The sequence below is a fragment of the Lissotriton vulgaris genome, chromosome 1_1 (assembly GCF_964263255.1).
Source record: "Lissotriton vulgaris chromosome 1_1, aLisVul1.2, whole genome shotgun sequence".
In the NCBI taxonomy this organism is placed as follows: domain Eukaryota; kingdom Metazoa; phylum Chordata; class Amphibia; order Caudata; family Salamandridae; genus Lissotriton; species Lissotriton vulgaris.
In genome coordinates this window covers 931,614,568-931,634,782 of record NC_141685.1, presented here as the reverse complement: position 1 = coordinate 931,634,782, position 20,215 = coordinate 931,614,568, and the positions used below count along the sequence as shown (strand labels likewise).

At 38.7% G+C, this 20,215-nt stretch overlaps 1 protein-coding gene across 1 annotated transcript in view; it reads right to left on the bottom strand.

Moving 5' to 3' along the window:
- Positions 1 to 3,277: 3,277 nt before the first annotated feature.
- The window catches only part of LOC147748200 (uncharacterized), a 236,375-nt gene continuing 219,437 nt past the window's right edge, over positions 3,278 to 20,215 (bottom strand). The window contains exons 5-7 of the mRNA XM_086936395.1: positions 5,956 to 6,393; positions 4,156 to 4,371; positions 3,278 to 4,078 (exon numbers count right to left, since the gene is read on the bottom strand). Of these exons, the coding sequence (XP_086792521.1) occupies positions 3,815 to 4,078; positions 4,156 to 4,371; positions 5,956 to 6,393 (918 nt within the window). The 3' untranslated portion in view covers positions 3,278 to 3,814. The remainder of the gene's footprint in view (positions 4,079 to 4,155; positions 4,372 to 5,955; positions 6,394 to 20,215) is intronic.

Here is a 20,215-nt window from a genome sequence, read left to right as displayed (position 1 = left end):
GAGGGTATACTCAGACGTGAGTCCCTAGCTCATTGCACCATCAGGATTCAAGCAAGCCGGGCCGACGAGGCTGAAATGCCAGAAACCGGTCCCCGGTAGCTTGTCTCCTTACCAGTACAAGAATTGGCTTGGTAGTTTGGTCTGCCCTGTTCCCATCATGCACTGGGACAGGAACAGACTAATTTGCATATGGCCAGGTTCTGAAGCTGGGATGGTGCAGTGAGCTAAAAAACGGTGATGGATCAAGCCCTGATCTCTTGACTGGGTAGGAGTATTCTGCATCATTCAGAAACTCTGTCCATCACCTTTTCCAAAATTGGAGGTAGCATATACATTTATTATATACCTTTATATCTATTTTAGAAATAGTATGCTCATACATTAACAGTAAATGGTAGTTAAGTATTTTTAGGGCAAGGAGGCAGGAGGCAGAGAAAGGCAGTGTTGGAAGAATTTGCAGGTGTGAGTTATGTCTTTATGGTATTAATCAAGTTGGGAAACATTAGCCAGAGATGGGAACTTGGGTGTAAGTTTTAAGGAATTGTGTGAGTTAGTAAGTTTACAATTTTAGTCCTTGTATTACATTGTTGATAGAGCAAGACTGAAGTGAAATAGCAGGTAATGGCAAGCTAGTATCAGTTATAGAGCTAAACATATTGACATGGTAAGTTCTATTTTCAGCTGACAAAGTAAAGACATAGTTTAGCGAGTAACAAGTAACACACAATTAAAGCAATTCTTTAATATACATACTTTGTTTCAAGTTGTAAATGGTAAATAGTATTTATGATGTTCTAAATACTGTGCATTAGGATGCTGAGTAGAGTTAATGGTATTAAGTAAATAGTTAAGAATGTAGTTGTTGTGGCTGTAATTCTCTTTTGTGCTAGTTACAGATGGTCTAAAATTAAGTTGTACTGCAGTAATAGATGTAGCACTTGTTAATGATTTTCTTTGTAGTGGTGGATGTTTATCCATGGTAGTAAAGATGCCGGTCCCACACACTTTATTATGACAATAACCTTAGTAAGGAGAGATAACTTGCTCAAAGCTTACTGTTATTAAAAAGTGTGGGGGGAATTTTTCCAGGGAGTATACCACTCTCCCCCAGCAAGTATGATGTAGTTGCATCTCAGGTAGTAGGTGCATGGAAATTATTGGACAATAACTACTTTTTAATAATTCACATTAGTGACACATAACTTTATAACATAGCAAACTTACCTTAATAGGTGTGATTTATGGATTTAATTTAGCAGTCAAGTTCAGTAATCATGCAGAGAAGGGAACTTGGGTCAAAGTATTAAGCATATACTTGAGGCAGTATGTATACAATTGCAATTCTGGCAATAAAATGAACATAGAGCAAGTGTGAGGTACAAGAGTACTTAATGACAGGTTAGTATCAATGATGTAGGTAAACATAAAGTGACATGGTAACTTCTATTTTTAGTTCATATAGGTGACAGTATGTAGTGAGATACATATATAATTAACTAAAAGAATACCTTCAATACACTGAGTTTGATTAACTTGTAAACTTCGGATGTAGTCTAGCAGGTGTTTATATTATAGTACAATACTATAGAGATATGTAGTAGTATTATAGTTGTAAACCTATGATGGAGGTAGTATATAACTATATTATATACTTTTTCTATGCAATTTTAGCAATATTATGTTTATACATTAATAGTAAATGGGAGATAAGTACTGTTAGGGCAAGTAGGCAGGTGGTAGAGAGAGGCAGTATGGAAGTATGTCCCAGGTGTCAGTTATGGCTTTAGTGTATCATTTAAGGTGGGAAACATTAGGCAGAGAAGGGAACTTGGGTGAAAGTATTTAAGAAATTGTTTTAGGTAACAGGTTTATAATTTTAGTTGTTGTATTAAATTGTTGATAGAGTCAGACTAAGGTGAAAGAGCAGGTAATGACAAGCTAGTATCAGTTATAAAGCTATAGATAGTGACATGGTAACTGACATTTTATAGCTGATATAGTAAAGACAAGTTGCAGTGAGGAATAAATAACATACAAGTAGAATTATACTTTGAATACACATACTTTGTTTAACTTGCAAAGTGTAAATAGTATTTTATAATGTTATAAACACTGTGCATTGGGATGCTGAGTAGAGTAAATGGTATTAAGTAAATAGTTAAGTTAACTAGGTGTTGTGGGTGAACTCTTTTTTGTGCTAGTTACAGATGGTCTAAAATTAATGTTGTATATTGCAAATATAGATTGAGTATTTTGTTAATGATTTTTTGGTAGAGGTGGAAGTTTATCTACAGTAGTAAAGATGAAGGTCCCACACACTTTCATACAACAATAACTATAGCAAAGAGAGATAACTTGCTTAAAGTTTATTGTTATTAAAAAGTGTGGGGGGAATTTTCCTAGGGAGTATACCACTCTCCCCCAGCAAGTATGGTGTGGTTGCATTTTGATGGCAGGAGTTGCATAAGTATTAATGTACAATCAACTTTTTAGTAATTTACAGTATTGACACATAACTTTATAACATAGTATAACTTACCTTAGTAGGTGTGAGTTATTGCTTTAATTTAGCAGTCAAGTACATTACCATTATGTAGAGAAGTGAACTTGAGTTAAAGTATTAAGGGTGTCTTCGAGGCCGCATGTATACAATTGCAGTCCTGCTATTTACTGGACATAGAGCAAGTGTGAGGTACAAAAGTAGTTAATGACAAGTTAATATCAAATATATAGCTAAACACAAAGTGACATGGTAACTTCTATTTTTTAGTTCATATAGTGAAGACAGAGTATAGTGAGAAACAAATAACAACTTATTAAAAGAATACCTTGTATACACTGACTTTGATTAACTTGTAAATTTTGGATGTAGTATAGTTGGTGTTTATATAATAGTAGTACTAAAGATATATGTAGTAGTATTATAGTTGTAAACCTATGTTGGAGGTAACATATAAATAATTTATATACAGTATTTGTACTATTTAGAAATAGTATGTTGATATATTAAAAGTAACTGGTATATAAGTATTTTTATGGCATGGAGGCGTGTGGCAGAAAAATGCAGTGTGAAAGGAGGTGCTAGGTGGAGTAACATTAGGTTAGAGCTTTAAGTAAATCAGTGGACATGACAGGCGTTAGTAAAAGTAATAGTGGCATTCAATTTGCAATTTTCAGATGATTAGAAAAGGTGCACCAGCAAAATGCATAGGTAAACTAGTTTTTTACATTATAAACATTTTTGATATAAACTCAAATTTATGTTATTTTTTTTATTAATTGTAAATGTAGAACCTGTAAATGATTACTAACATGCACATTTTTTTAAACTTAGTAGTGAACCAACGTTGTATATGTTACACTTAGTAAATGTAAGCAAATGTATCTATATAGGGTATACAAAAATAACTCAAGATTTGTACAGTAATTTTCACACAGTAATTATAATAAAAGCATTTCAAACAGTGATTAGCAATTAAAAGTAATTTTGTAATCTAGTTGTGTATCAAACACTACCAAACAATATATATATATTTGTTGTCTTTTTTTTAACTTGTGCAAAGTAACATTGTATATATTAATTGTATTTTTAGTAGGCAACATTTCCAGTAATTCCCACACAGTAATTATAATAAAAGCATTTCTAACAGTGATTTGCAATTAAAAGTAATTTTGTAATCTAGTTTTGTATCAAACAGTATCAAACAATATATATATATATGTTGTGTTATTAAAACTTGTGCAAAGTAACATTGTAAACATCAATTCTATTTTAGTAGGCAACATTTGTTAAAGTTTGTATAATTGCATTACATTATATATTTTCAATGATGTTTGTTATATATCCATTACAAAATGTTATCTTTACAGATAATGGTAGATATTTCATTAATGCATCAGCTAAGTCTTCTACATCATAGCTTATATGTAAAAAGTCCATTAATGAAATATTGTGAATTTCCATGGATTGGAAATGTTCTGTTCCATTTACTTGTACTGTTACAATGCTTGTTTCTTGATGTACGTTGTCTAATCCATAAATAGTTATGTCAAGGTTTTCTTGTGGTGGTTTTACTACCTGCAAAGATACTGTTTTAGTATTTATTTAATTACTCATATTAGCTAACTATTAATCGTAATGTAAATTTTACTTACCTGTATTTTTGTATGTCGAGTTGTGTTCAAAATCTTTTCTTTGTTAAATTCATGCACTGTTAGGTGCGATAAATGTACATATTTTCCAATTTCTATTGGGAAGTCAGCTGCCTCTCTCCATAGAGTAATTTTCACAGAGTCAGTTGTATCTTTAACAGTGATACTTTTCAATTGTGTTTCTTGTCCTCCAACAAATATATTTTTGGTTTGTTCTTCCTGTAAAGTAACATATGTTCGTTATATAATTTTTATTTAGTCACAAGCATTGTGCTAGTTTTTGCTTAATTTGAAATATGATTAGTATTGACATGACAGTTCTTGCATACAATTTAACTGTTTTTCAGATATTTATTTGTTTGTTATAATTGGTATTTTTTTGATATTGTGTTACTTTCTTTTTGTAACAACAGTTGTTCAAACTTACAATCTTTAGTTATTGCATTTGGTAGCTGCAAGTTGTTATAGAATGCCTTGGCTATGAAGAGGATATGATAATAATTCAATTATTAGTTTACTTACTTTGTAAAGTTGCTTGCTCATATTGTATATCAGTTATATATCGATTTGTTTGATAAAGGTGGTATATGAGTACGTTGTATTCTTTGTAAAATTGGCAATTTGTGTGGTGTGTGCTGCTTGCAAGTTGTTGTTATAGAATGCCAAGTCTATGAAGAGGATATGTTAATAATTCAATTATTAGTTTACTTACCTTGCAAAGTTGCTTGCTCATACTGTATATCAGTTATATATCGATTTGTGAGATAAAGGTGGTATATGAGTACTTTTAGCATTGTGGTAGGTATGTAGAGTTTACTGCATGTCACAATGCTAAAAGTAGAGGTAGTGCTTGTTACTATGGTGGGTACAACTTCATTTATTTGTTGGAACACTCGTTATATGGTGGGAGATACTTTTTTTGATAGGGTGTTGGGTATACTAAGTGTGTTCTTCATTGTTATTGGTCTCATACTTATGTAAATAGTGTAGTATAGTTTTATATTACTTACCTGCTATTAAATGTTGCACACTTTTGTTGTGATATATATATAATATGCATGTATTATTTTGTTTTCTGTATATATGTTTACTTATTGTGAATACTCTGGCACTAATATAGTATAGTATTTACATTACTTACCTGTTATTAAATGGTGCACACTTTTGTTGTGATATATATATAATGCATGTATTATTTTGTTTTCTGTATATATGTTTACTTATTGTGAATACTCTGGCACTAATATAGTATAGTATTTACATTACTTACCTGTTATTAAATGGTGCATACATTTGTTGTATGATAATTAAATGCATAATGGTTGCATTATTTTTTTCTTTAGTATACTCTGGCACTAATATAGTATAGTATTTACATTACTTACCTGTTATTAAATGGTGCATACATTTGTTGTATGATAATCAAATGCATAATGGTGGCAATTTTTTTTCTTTAGTATCCTTGGTAAATGCAATATGTCTTTGCATATTTTGTGCAGTTTGTGTATATTTATAAGTTGTAGATTACTTACTTGTTATTTCTTTTTGGAGAGTAGCAATATTAATTTAACATAATTTTACATAGTAACATAGACATTAATCATAAGGAACAGCATAGGTTGAAAGTTTGTTAGGCAATTACTCAATTTTTGTGCTTTAAAACATTTAGAACTGTAATACACTTTTTTATTTGTACATAGGTGCATTTCAGTAACATGCAATCGTTAACTTTTTAAATGTGTACCTTTTTTGGTACGTCAGATAATGCAGTAGTAAATATGATAAGTATAAAAAATAGCTTACCTCAATTATTGTTCCGGAGACGCTTAGGAGTGTTTTTACACTCACTTCTCTCACTGTTTTTATTGGAGAAACTGGTGGAGGTGGTGGTTGCAAAATATTAATTGCTTCTTGATTTATTTCTGCAGGTATTTCAATTGTTGGCATTCTTGAAATCTTAGTTTGTTTTGTAATAATCATAGTATCATTTTTCATAAGGTAATTGCGAATTAGCATGCCATATCCTTCTTTGGTTTGAGCATAGTAGTCTTCATTATAGCAAGTAGCTTTTAAAGATGATGTTTGATCTGCTAATGCCATATGGTATATTACTTTATTCTCTTGCTTAGCATTGCGATAGTATGTTTTTCCTGTACAGTGAATGATGTTTACACGAATTGCCTTTTGGTATGGCTTACTTTCGTCTTGTTTGCTGTCCTTTAAATCTTGAATAGAAATCATCTGTAAAAAAAATGCAATTAGTTTAATATGGTACCATAATTGTAAATTCGACACATATTATAACTGTACTGTAATGCTTATAAATTAAATAGCTATCCAAATTGGTTTATGATCACTGTAATATGACTCTAAAGTTCCAGAATGTTGTATGTTTGCATTTGTAAATATATGATCTAATATAGAATTGTAATCTGTTGTAAGTGTGTTTATTATTTGAACACAGTTAAAGTTTGTCAACATGTAATCTAATAATACATTTGTATTGTGTGTTGTTTTTTGTAAATCAACATTGAAATCACCCATTATAATATATTTATGATTTGGATAATTGTTTAATATTGTTGTTAGTATTTGTAATAGTATTTGAATGCTTACCTTTGGTGGCTTGTAGATTATTACAAATAGGTAGTCATTGTTTTGTATTTCTTTTGTAAATTGCAAGATGTCAATTTGTTTTCTGTTGTAAATACTGGTTGTATTTTGTGGTTTGTTTTATAATATACTATAATACCATGGTTTGTTTGTTGGTTATGGTATTTATCAAATATTAGCATATTGTAATTTGGAATTATAAAAGCATCTGTACTTGGTTTATGTGTTGTATTTATTTCTGTAAAACATAAAATATCAGCATTTAATATGTTACTGTCAGCTAATATGTATTGAAATTTTTTTTGTAGTGGGCGTATATTTTGTACAATAACAGTAACGTTGTTTTTAAATTGTGATATTTGAGTTATGGATATTTGTAGTGACATATATGTTTTTAATCGGAACATTTCTTCATTGACCTTTGGGTGTATTGCAATTTTTTTTTCATCAAAGTTTTTTATATATATATTTTGTAATGATTTTGCTCTACTAATAGCTACATAGTGTAGGTGATGTGTTTTAGTATTATTAAAGTGTATATAAAGTGGTTCAATTGTTTCACCTTGTGTTCTATGAATTGTTCGTGCTGATGATTGCCGTAATGGAAATTGCTTACGTATTATAGTTAAACATTTTTTAGTGTATTGAAAGTTTCTTGCTATAGGCAATATTGGTGTCCATTCATGTGATATATTAGCATGGTATAAATGTTTGTTTTGTTGTCTAGTACTTTTACCAATATTGTTTTTATCAAAATGTATCCATACTATAATAGGTATGTTATTTGTACAATCAACATATTCTACCGTTCCTATTGCTCCATTTGTTAATCCATCATTGACAGCAATATTTGCAGTTAAATCATATCGAAGTTTAATTGCAATATGTAGTATGCTTGCTAATCCCATTGTTTTTGTAGAGTCTGCTGGTAATTGTTTTAATATTTTTTCTTTAACTTCTTGACTTAGGTCTGAAGCAACTGTGTCTATTGCTAATGTGGTATAAACTGCATGATATTGCATATGTTGTGATAATACTGTGTTATTTATTTCATTCACTTCTCTGTTAGTACCCATTATATATGGTATACATTTTTTAATACTTTGTGGAGGTTCTATTTCTCGTGATTTGATCTTTGTGATATCGTTTTTTGTGTGTTTGCCTACTCTTAGTCTGTTGAGCATTTCTGCAAATGGCATGTCATTTAGTTGTCTCATTATTTTTGTAAGTTCATATAATTGAAAATGTGTTTTCCACAAGTTAGTGCTTAATGGCCCATACAAATGTTTTGAATTGTCAAATATGTATGTATCAAATACAGGCTTTAATTGATAGAAATCTCCAATTGCTAATATTGATATCCCTCCAAATGGTTGGTTAGAAGCTTTTATTTCTTGCAATCTATTGTGTATGAAATTAAACATATTTGCACCGACCATTGATATTTCATCTATTATTAATACTTTTAAATGCATAAGCTTACTTTGAAGTATGCTCCTGTTTTCATGAGTTAGTTGTTTATATGTTATTGTTTGGGATACTGGTATTTTGAAAGTACTGTGTAGTGTTTGTCCTTGTATATTATGTGCTGCTTTACCTGTTGGTGCTGTTAGTAGTATATGAACATTTTCTGGATTTTCTCCGGCTTTAGTATTGTAGTAGCGTAATAATGTGTGATGAAGTGCTGTTATAAGGAAGCTTTTTCCTACTCCTGCACCTCCAGTACAAAAAGTATAAAAAGGTAGCTTTTGTGTTTTAATTGCATTTAGATGGTGATAAATGAAGTTTAGTTGTTCTAATGTTAAATTTAGCATTAGTTCATTGTATTTGTCTTTTGGTAACATATTATTTATTAATGCTTCTTCTTCTGTAGTACTTCTAATTCCCAAATCCAAAGATATGTCATACTGTAATTCTTGATGATATAGGTCATTGTCATCATGTAAATCATCTTGGTTATTTATTACAGGTGATAATGGCGGTGTAAGGTTTGCATTATTTTCTGTTGATATATTACTTGTGCAAAGTATTTCATTTTGTTTATTATATATATAATGGTTTGCATCAATAATTGTTTGTAATTCCAGATATCTTTCATAGTATGTATATTTTGTACCAATTATATTATTCTCTATTCGCCAGGGATAAAATAGCAATAATAACTCTCTGTAATAATTTTCTGAATAATTTAATTTGCTGAATCTGCAGTATCGTATAATTTTTTGTTTTGTGCGTTCAGTAAATGTAGTATTGCCTTGTTTATTAACTATGTTATTAATTTCTATTTCTTCATCATCTGAGCTATAAAAGTTGAGTTCTAGGGGGCGTGGCCAAGATGGCGTCGGAGTAGGACGCTTTTCCAGGTCCCTCCGGCGCCGATCTGTAAAAAGCTGCTAATAGCACGGTCCTGGAGTAGCTGCCTGGGTCCAAAGGGGTGGGGGAAGTGCCCCCAGCGCAACGGAGTGCAGCGGTGCCATCGGAGGAGCGGAGCGACCTTGGGATCAGCCGCGGGGGTAACTGGCCTCTGGGGCCTGTGAAGCACCGGCCTCGCGTGGGTCGGGGGGCCGGCGCGGTGACCTGCGGCCTCCGCGGTGGTTGGAGAGATGCCGCCTGCAAATCTTTCAGCGCCTGCCGGAGGTAGGGGAGGAGGTCCTGCTGGCAGGGGAGCAGGCCTGGGCATCGGAGCCCTGTTGCAGAGGACGGCGGGGATAGCCGGAACGTGGAGGTGACTCCAGCAGCGACCGGACAGAGGAGGTGCGGTAAGCACGCACCGGAGCGTCCAGAGCCGGCTGATTGCCGACGGGCTGCGCGAGCCGGGGCCGTTGGAGGGGAGCGGAGTCACGCGGGGCCCAGTGCTGATTGTGGAGGCGGGCTGTGCAGGGACGAGGGAAGGGTCCGGCGGCAGGGCCGACCCGAGCGAGGGCTCGTCTGCAGGGTGATTGTCTCCCCAGGAAGGGGCGGGAGCGGCCATGATGCCTGGAACGGCGGGGCCCGGCGCTACCTACAACTGCCGTGGAGCTGCATTTGGCCTATAGGCGTGGGCCGGCTGGACGACTGCATTTGCCACGTGGTACCAGAGCGATCTGCGTTGAGATCCGCGGCTCCGTGTGAGCGGTGCTGGGCCATTGGGATCACGGAACCCGTTAGGGGGATAGACTGCTGGTGCCGGACTGCTGCACCCTTACCCTGGGACCACACCTCATCTGAGTCTGACGCAGTTCCATCTTGGTTACTTCCCGGTGGCCACGGCGTGGCTAGCGCTGGTCACGGAGTGGACTGTAACTACATTGCCTTAACACGCCCTGCCTCCTGACCGCACACAGTTGGTGGTGGGTACCGCTGCCCCCCGGCATTTGGGTCGCCTGCTACAGACCTGACCTCCAGTGTCCCGACGAGCGACCACTGTGGGGATCCCTGGACGGTGGGGGGGTTCCATTTGAGCTGCTTGGGAGGGAGCGTTGCGGCCTACGTGATCCCATAGCACCTTATCCTTGTCTGGTTGGGGAGGTCTGTTCCCCGGTCTGCGTGCTACCAGCCAAGATGTCCACCGTGCCACGCAAGGGAGGACGACAGGGTAAGGATGGAGCCTCCAAGTCATCTCAGCAGCCGGCGTCCCCGGGGGCCAGTGGCTCACAGAAGGTATCGGACGACGAGGCACCTGCAACTAAGGCCTTCATGTCTGAATTATTTGCCTCCATCAAGGAAGATATTTCTGAGCTCCGGGCTCAATTGGCCTGTGACCTGAGGGAAGTGCGTAGGGACGTGGACGGTATTGGCGAGAGAGTGGCGACCCTGGAAGACCATGATTTGAGCATGGCTAATGATGTGCACTTACTGCAACAAGATGTCATCCGCCTCACCGAACAGAATCTAGACCTGCAGACGCACGCGGAGGACCTGGAAAACCGTTCCAGGAGGAACAACATCCGCATTCGGGCGGTGCCATGGGATGGTGAGGCGGGCGACCTGCGTGGCTACGTCCGGGATTTGTTTTTGCAGGTTTTGGACGAGGAGGAGGTGCGGGAAATCGAGATGGACAGAGTACATAGAGTGGGTCTGCCTAGGCGCGGAGGGGGTCCCCCTCCTGACATCCTCGTCTGCGTTCATGATTTCCAAATCAAAGAACGCATTCTCCGCAAGGCCCGGACCATCCCGTCACTGCAATTCAGGGGCCATGCCCCTCAACTGTACCAGGACTTGGCAGCCTCCACACTGCGGAAGAGGAGGGAGTTTCGGCCGGTGACTTCCTTCTTGAGAGAACGCAACATCTCCTACTCATGGGGTCACCCCTTCAGGATCATCTTCCGTTGGCAGAATCGGCTGGCACAGATTAATTCACTCCAAGCAGCAAAGGACCTCTTGGGTCTGCAGGATGTCCCTTCTTCACAGGAGGCGAATACTTCGCCATCTCGGAGACGTCGCCACTCATCCTCTTGGCACAGGGTGGGGGCTTCTCCGGACCGGCGGCGGCCGGATCGTGCCGCTAGCCTTCAGGAAAGGGACGACGCAGTGGCTTCGGCCACTCTGGCGGATACGCAGCAAAGCTCTGGAGCAGCATGACCACTGATTTGAACTGACCAGGATCGGCGCTGGAGGGGCTTCGGTGCCTCGGTCTGGGGTATGGATGTACTTTTTGGGAAGACACCCCGGACCATGGCCGCGGGGGTTGGCCAACTGGCACCCCTGCTCCACTTCCAGTTGGGAAGGCCCCTCGCGAACTTTGGACTACTGGAACTGATGAGTATTCTCTTCATCCTTTATGTTTTACACTTCTTTTGCTTGTTGTTCTTTCCTCTACGGGTAGGGTTGGGTGTTGGGGAGTTTGAGGGTTTGGGGTTGGGGGGGTTCCATGATGGTGACCTGAGAGCTCTGATGTGTGCCTGGAAGTTGGGATGTATGGATGCATTGGTTGAGGGTGCGGTGGTGGTGGTGGCGAAGGGGGATGCTACAAGGCGGGGGAGGGTTGGATGTCGCACTGGGGATGCCGTGTACAGTCCTCTGTTGTTGCCCTTGCCCGATGGGCCTCCCAGTGGAGGGGAAGGAACTCACGGGGTGGTAGTTGGAAGTTTCGGGGACACTTTGCATTATGCCAGTTAGCATAGGGACTTGGAACGTCAAGGGTTTCAATTCGCCGCAGAAGAGGCAGAAGGTTTGGAAGTATATAGTGGATCATCAGCTAGACATTGTGGGGTTGCAGGAAACTCACCTAGCGCGGAGAGATGAGATGCGTTTGAGGCATAAGGTGTACCCCATCATATACAGGTCCTCGGCCACTACGAAGCACAGAGGAGTGGCCCTCCTTTTCCGCGCTGCATTGCACTTCCAACCTGTGGAGGTGCGCAATGACAAAGAAGGGCGCTGGTTGATGGTTAAAGGGCATGTACAGGGGCGGCTGTGCACATTTGTAGTAGTATATCTCCCCAATTCTGGTCAGAATGCATTCTTACAGAACTTGTTGCAGAAGGTTGGGGATTTTGTGGAGGGGAACCTGTTTCTACTGGGAGATTGTAATTTGGTGTGGGATAAGGAGCTGGATAGCTCAGTGGGTCATAGGGCTGGCACGGGTGTATTTTCTACTCTATCGCAGCAGGTAGTGGGGGAACTGGGGCTAATTGATGGGTGGCGTTGTTTTCATCCCACCACTAAGGACTACACATTTTTCTCCCATGTGCACCACTCTTACTCCCGCCTGGATCACATTTTTCTTAGCCAATCACTGCAAGGGGACATTGTGGATGCCGCCATTCTCCCAATATCCATCTCGGATCACAGCTTGCTGGTGCTTAGCCTCCGCTGGTTGCCGCCCGGCACGGGGCAACGTAGGTGGTACTTCCCGGCTTCCCTGCTTAGGGACGACACCTCTAATAAGACGCTTCGACTTGCCATCCGGGAATTTTTTGAATTTAACCCCCCGTCTGATACCTCACTATCGAACACGTGGGACGCTTTTAAGGCCTCCATCAGAGGCACGTGCCTTGGTCTCAACTCGCAACTTAACGTTCTGCGAAGGAAAGAACGAGAGGCCCTAGAAGCCGAGGTGGTTGAGCTTGAGCGGGCCCATAAACTTAATCCCTCGAGGGTGACCCTTCGCCCACTGACGGCGGTTAGGGGGAAACTGCGGGCTCACTACACCAATAGGGCTGATCTTACACTCCTATGACTGGGGCGAATGTCGTATTCCTGTGGGAATAAGGTGGGCAGGCATCTGGCACGCCAACTGCGGGATAGGAGGGAGCGGGAGTATATAGGAGGCATCAGGGATGCGGCAGGGGTTCTGCAGCACCGGGATGAAGCTAAAGCGGACATCTTTGGGCGTTTCTATGCCGACCTCTATACAAGTGATGGCTTGGAGACGGAAGGCCAGCGGGAATATCTACGACGCTTGCCTCTGCCTGAAATATCTAAAGAATGGAATGACCTGCTGGGGGCGCCGATCTCGAGGGAGGAGGTCCTTGCAGCTATTGGGAAGCTGAAGTTACACAAGGCGCCGGGTCCAGATGGCTATACCGCTGTTTTTTATAAATCGTATGCCACTGAGATATGTGATTTTTTAGTTTCCCTTTTTAATGATATGGCCAAGTCCGGGTCTTCTGCCGGGCCTATGGCCGAGGCGGTGATCACTGTTCTGCTGAAACCAGGGAAGGATCTCGCGAATTGTGCGTCGTTTCGCCCCATAGCCCTGCTTAATATTGACGCTAAATTGTACTCAGCGATCCTAGCTTGCCGGCTGCAGGATTTAATGCCGGCGATCATACACCCCGATCAATCCGGTTTCATCAAGGGGCGCCAGACCCACGATAACACGCGCAGAGTGGTACATTTAATTGAAAAGGCGAACAGATTTCACATCCCGGCGGTGCTGGTGGGTCTGGACGCCGAGAAGGCCTTTGACCGGGTTGACTGGGGCTTCCTATTCAACACGCTGTCGGCTTTTGGCTTTTCGGAAACGTTCATCACGATGGTGAGGGCGAATTTTTGCAGCCCCAGGTCCAGAGTGGTGGTGAATGGCCAGCTGTCGGCTTTCTTCCCACATTCAAGGGGCACTCGGCAGGGCTGCCCCCTCTCTCCCTTATTGTTTGCGCTCAGCATCGAGCCTCTAGCAATGGCGGTGATAGAACATGAGGAGGTGCGTGGCCTACCATTTACAGGAGAGCAACATAAGATCACGCTCTTCGCGGATGACGTTTTGCTCTCTGTGGCTGACCCCGAACACTCGCTGCCCTACGTCAGGGACCTTCTTCTGGAATATGAAGAAGTGGCGGGGTTTAAGGTGAACTACAGCAAATCGTACCTGTTAAATCTGACTCTTTCGCAGGCGGAAGTGGATCGAGTACGGCCCCTGACTCCTCTAGCCTGGGCCTCTGGGTCACTTGTTTATCTTGGGGTCCACCTGACGTCGACGGTGGGCAAGTTGTTTTCGGCCAACTTTCCACCCCTCCTAGCGAAGACTCGCTCTGAGTTGGAGAGATGGAAGCCCAAATTCCTATCTTGGTTGGGCAGGATACACGCTATTAAGATGGTGCTCCTCCCAAAATTCCTGTATCTGTTCCAAGCCTTGCCTATCCCGATAGATATTACCTACTTTCGGCAACTTAAGACGCAGTTACTGCGATTTGTGTGGCAGGGGGGTTGGGCCCGCCTGTCCTTTGTAGTGTTACGTCGATCTAGGCTGGAGGGCGGAGTTGGGTTCCCGGACCTGCAGCTCTATTATAAGGCAGCCCAGCTGAGGGTTCTGGTGGAATGGTCGCAGTAATTCTCCGAAAAACATTGGCTCCACATGGACCGGAGTGTGGCGGGCCGGTCGATATGGGATCTGGCCTGGAAGCCGAAGAAGGACCATCCACTGAACGCCTATATCAGTACCCCTACGGGTACCACACTGAAAGTTTGGGCTACCCTGGCAGCGGACGAGCGATGGACGACATTGCCCTCGCCGTTCACACCCATACATTTCAATCCGGACTTTCCGCCTGCGCTTAGAGAGGGAGCGTTTGACGCATGGAGGGAGGGGGGCTGTAGAGCCCTGACCCACCTGTTTCATGGCCCAGACCCACTAACTTTCGCTAACTGTGTGCGGGATTACCAGGTGCCGCCCTCCGATGGCTATCGGCATGCGCAGCTGTTGCACTGGGCCACGTCACCGGGGTTGCGAGAGGCGGCCACGAGACCCCTGACGCCATTTGAAGCTTTCTTGCTGCGAACCTCGGATATGAAAGGAGTTATCTCCTTCCTCTATCAACTGTTGCTTAAATCTGATTTATAACCTAGACCAAGGTATATGGCGCAATGGGAGGAGTTGATGGGAAGAGAGGTTACCGATATTGAATGGTCGGCGCTTTGGCGGGATGTGACCCAGTTCAATCACTCGCTTCACTTGCGGGAGGCCCATCTGAAGACCCTCACGCAGTGGTATCTCTGTCCGACCAGGCTCCACCGCATTTACCCAGCGACCTCTGACAAATGCTGGAGAGGTTGTGGTCTCCTAGGGGACTTCCGCCACATTTGGTGGGATTGTCCAGTGATCCGGCCCTACTGGGAGGAGATCCTCTCCCATATCAAGGATATCCACCAGTACCCTATAGAGGACTCTATCGCCTCAGTGCTGTTGGGTCTGCGTGATCCTGGCCTTGAGCATCAGACGCGAGCAGACAAAAAGATTCTGTGGCTATGCCTGGGAGCGGCCAAACTTACGTTGGCAGCGGCATGGAAGCGGAAAGAAGCGCCAGCAATTTCTCTGTGGCACGCTCGACTATGGAGGCTCTTGAGCCTGGAGAGGATGGCGGATATCTTCTTAGGCAACTACAAGACATTTGCACTTACATGGGGACCCCTGGTGACCTTTCTATCTAGGGGCTTGCCGTCAGCTGTATGCCCGGCCTCTCTGCGATCTTTACACCTCTTTCAGGTTTAAATGGCTTTTTGAGTGAGTGTAGTATGAATGTGTCGCCTCATGGGGGGGTGGGAGGGAGGGGGTTGGGAGTTGTGTTTTTTTCTTTCTCTCATTCTTCTGGGGTTGCTGAAGCACTCGACGATATCAAGGACTGCTTTTGATTTGTACATTTGAACTCGTGGACCCACTTACTTTAGACTTTGCTCATACCTGCATAACATCGATGGTCCTTGCTGGGATTGTCCCTAATGGTAATTATGTAGCCGGGCTGGCTACGATATGCTGACGTCCTTATCTTGATTTGATCTGCTTCCCATTTATGGGGAATCTATAGCACCTCAGTGATTGTATGGTATGTTTTCCTTTGTTCTGTGCAAAATAAAATTTTTACAAAAGTTGAGTTCTAAAAGCAAGTTATCATGTGTGTTTGTAATTATTTTTTTTTGCAGTTTGTTTTTTTGCATTGTAATTAGAAGCGTAGTCAGCTAGTGTGATTTTTTCCAATGTTATTGGACGTGTGCTGTATTTTACAAGTATATTGTCAAATTGTATATCTGTTGATGTGTCTGGTAGTGAATTTATTGTATTTATGTCTTTCATTAAATATGTGCGTTTATCTGGTCTATTTGTATTTATAAATACAAATGATCGTGAAGCTTTTCGTAATGGTATCTGTAGTATTAGATAAGCTGCCTCTTGTGCACTAATTTCAGTACAGTTTAAGAATTTATTTCCTATGTGTTTCAATTGTTCTTTAATATTTGGATTGTGTTGTACTTCTTTTGTAGCTTGTGCAATTATTTTACTTAATCCTTTTTGAGATTTACTAATATAGGAAACAATATATACAGCACATGCATATGCATCTAAAACGTATTGTATATCTATGTTAGCTTGCCATGCTTGTAATATTATGTTGTTATAGTTATTTATGAAACACTCAGCTGGAGTTCTTTTTAGAGCTATAGTTGTTTTTTGTATTAGATATTGTATGCATGTTATATATTGTTCCTCTGTTAATTTCATTTGTTGCAAAAAATCCTCAAATGTATAAATTGCAAATTCTTGTGTATGCATTGTTGTATGGATAATTTTTATGTTTTCTTTTATGAGATCATTGGTTGTTTCTAATTGCAATGGTTCTAATATAATAGTATGCCGCATCGGGTATCTAGGATATTGGTACTTGCATGTTTTTTGATGTTTAATGCGACAATTTTTAGTATGTCCATGTTTTTGCAAGGGTATTAAATGTTGTATATTTGAGTTTTCAGTTTTACTACATGTTATATGTTCGTCAATGAATTTTGTTACTTCTTCATGTTTAGCTTCATTATACTTAGGTGCATTATGTATCCAAAGTAATGCATGTATATGTGGTGACCCGCGTTGTTGAAATTCCACTCTGTAAAAGTAATCTACTATTTTACCAATAGGATTACTTTTATGTAATAATATGCTATTGAATAATTTTCGTACTTGGTAGTAAAAATGGCGAGCACATATAATTGGGTTTTGTTGTATCAATGTACATTTGCTTTCCCAAGACATATTTTCAAATTCTTCATGAGTGCATTCTTTGTTACCATTTATTCGTAATAATATGTTAATTAAATGAAACCATTTTGTTTCTGCTGCTGATAATGTTAGAAAAAAAGTTGGTACTCCTAATTGTCTTAGCATTGCAAATATTTCTTTTTTACAATTTTCCCAATATGGAGGTGAACTGCGTATTGTTTTTAAAATTTTGTAGCCTTCATTATAGTGTAGTATTCCTTCTAAATTTTCTTTTATGTGTTTTACTATTATAACTTGGCCATTGTTAAAATGCTATTTTAGTGATATGAAAATTTTGTCTTGTATTTGTTTAACTTGTAATTTTTTAAGTTTAAAAAACATATTTGTTACTGATTGAGCTACTCTTTTGTCATAATTTCTTAGTTCACATTTACAAATTGTACTGTAATGTACTGGTACATGTCTATCTTCATTTGCTGGTCTACGTTGTCCAGCAAATATTGTTGGGAATGCTAAGTATTCTGAATCTTTATCTTCATATAAACCTTGTGGTATGTTATGTTCTGCAGGAGCTAAACTTAAAATATTAATGCTATCTGTCGTTATTGTTTCATTAGTTAACATAGTATCTAAGTTACCTGCTGGGATGTTATCTGAACTGCTTGATGTATTATTTGTTTCTGAAGTTTGTATGTTGTCATTTGTAATTTCTGGTGTATATTCCCAATTTTTGTTTATTGTTATTCCATATTCTTTAAATAATGCACTATTTTGTGCTAGATATATGGCTGCTTTTTTTTACAATGTTGGGTCTGACATTTTCTAAATGTGTGTATGATTTATAACTTAATTTTCGTTTTAATTTAATGGGTATTGTCATGCTATCATGTGTTTGTCTAGGTAATATTGTAACAGTAGTCATGACATCAGCTGGTACATTAACAACAGCACCTGATAAAGACTTTTGAAAACCACGAGGTAATGTTCTTATTTGTACAAAAGGTATTCTTGGTGAAACTAATCTTTCTTCTAAGTTATGTAGGTATAGTTCAGGTGGTATATCTGGAAATTTCATTCCATTAAATACTGAACTTGGAGGTATTTTCTTTTGACTAATATATTTGTGGCATGTGTTACATATATAGTCAGTTTTTTGTGAACTTATATCACATTGTATAAATGTTTTCTGGTGTTTAATGGCATGTGTTAGTCTTACTGTTTCTTTATGCCACATTTGATTACAAATGGTACAAATATATTCTGGCCCTGATTGTATTTCTTGTTGAAATTTTGCAATGATATTTGATTGTAATGTGATGTTTTCTATCATATCATTATGTTGTGTATTATTTGTTGTTGTGTGTTCATGTATAGTGATGTATTGTTCTGTTAAAGAGTCATTATATACGTGTGTGTTACTTGTTTGTGGTACTAATGATACTTCTGTTGTTTGTTCAGTAATATTGCTTTGATTTTTTTTGGCAGCATTATCATTGTTTGTATTTGTTGGTGAATGTATAACAGTTATATTTGTAATGTGTGATGCTTTTGCAGTATGTACTGTCATATGTTTAGGTGTATTTGCTGTAGCTTTATGTTTCTTTCTTTGGATTGTATTTTTTAAAGATTTTTTTTGGATTGTATGTATATCAATAGCCACTAATTGTATTATAATATCACTATTTTTACTATACACTTCAGTAATAATAAGGTGTAATAGATATTCTATTACTTTATTTGATGTTTCTATTCTTATGGCTGTACCTTTTAACTTTATATATATATTGTCCATTAGATCTGTTGTATTGCAATTATATATAAAGAAAGATTTACTTGTTTTACCTACTGTAAATATTTTGTGATGTATGACTACTAATATAGCATTAAATGTTGTCAACATATTATTTAATACTTGTGTAATTTCTTTTTGTAAAGTATTTTGCATTGATATGTTATAATAGCAATATTTATCAAATTTAATTACAGATATTATATTATTGTGATCGATATATTTAGGTATGTCTTCTATGTCTATTTTTTTTGCTATAAAATATTTCTATTTCTGTTTGTAAGTGGTAACTTAATTGCATTATATTATTAAGGTCTTCTTCAGTCCACTTTGATGCATTGTGAGTGTAGTTATATATAATGGCAAATATACTATTTGTAATGTATATGTTATGTTCTGCATTAATTTTGTTTTCGTTATTATTAATTTCATTTGATTGTATTTTAATGTTAATATTACATGTAATAGCTTTAGATGTTATATTTTCTTTTGTATGTAAGTTTTGTAATTCTTGAATATTAATCGGGATCTGTGATTCTTGTGTTATTGCTGTAGTTGTTAATATGTTGGCTTTTATAGAGTTACATATTTGTTGTTTTGTTGTGTTTGTGTTTGTATTTTGTTCTTGTATATTTATGTGTTGTTTTATAGATGTTTTATTGATGTTTATAGTATTATGAGGTGGTGGTGGATTAGCATTATTGTGTATACTATTGTGTGCTGTTTTTTTTAATTTATTTTAATATTATTGGAGGTTACAGTATTTGTTCGTGTCTTTTGTTAGGTGAAGATTGGCTGTTGCTAATATGTGTAATTGTTTTTTCTGTAGTTGATGATTCTTCTTTTGTTAGTTTTAGGTTTTTTTTTGTAATGAACTTTGATGAATGAAATTCTTGGTGAGATGTACTTGCAACAGGGTGGTATTTTGCAGTTTTATTTGTAGTATGCATAAAGTATTGTGGTTCTGTAGATGCTGTTTTTTTAATGAAATTTTGTTCTGCCTTTTCTAATGATTGTTTTTTTATGCTTCGTATCTTTAATCCAGTTAATTCGAATGGTACATTATCTTCATTATTTTTTTTTAATTTGGTGAGCTAAATTGTAAATGTAGTTCATTACATCAGGTAAAGTGTCTTTTTCCAAAAGTATACTTGTTCCATGTGGATGTGGCATTCCATTGCTGTCTCTACTGTGTGAATCAAAAATATAATAGTGATCTGCTGTTTTTATAATAGATATAACGTATATATCCA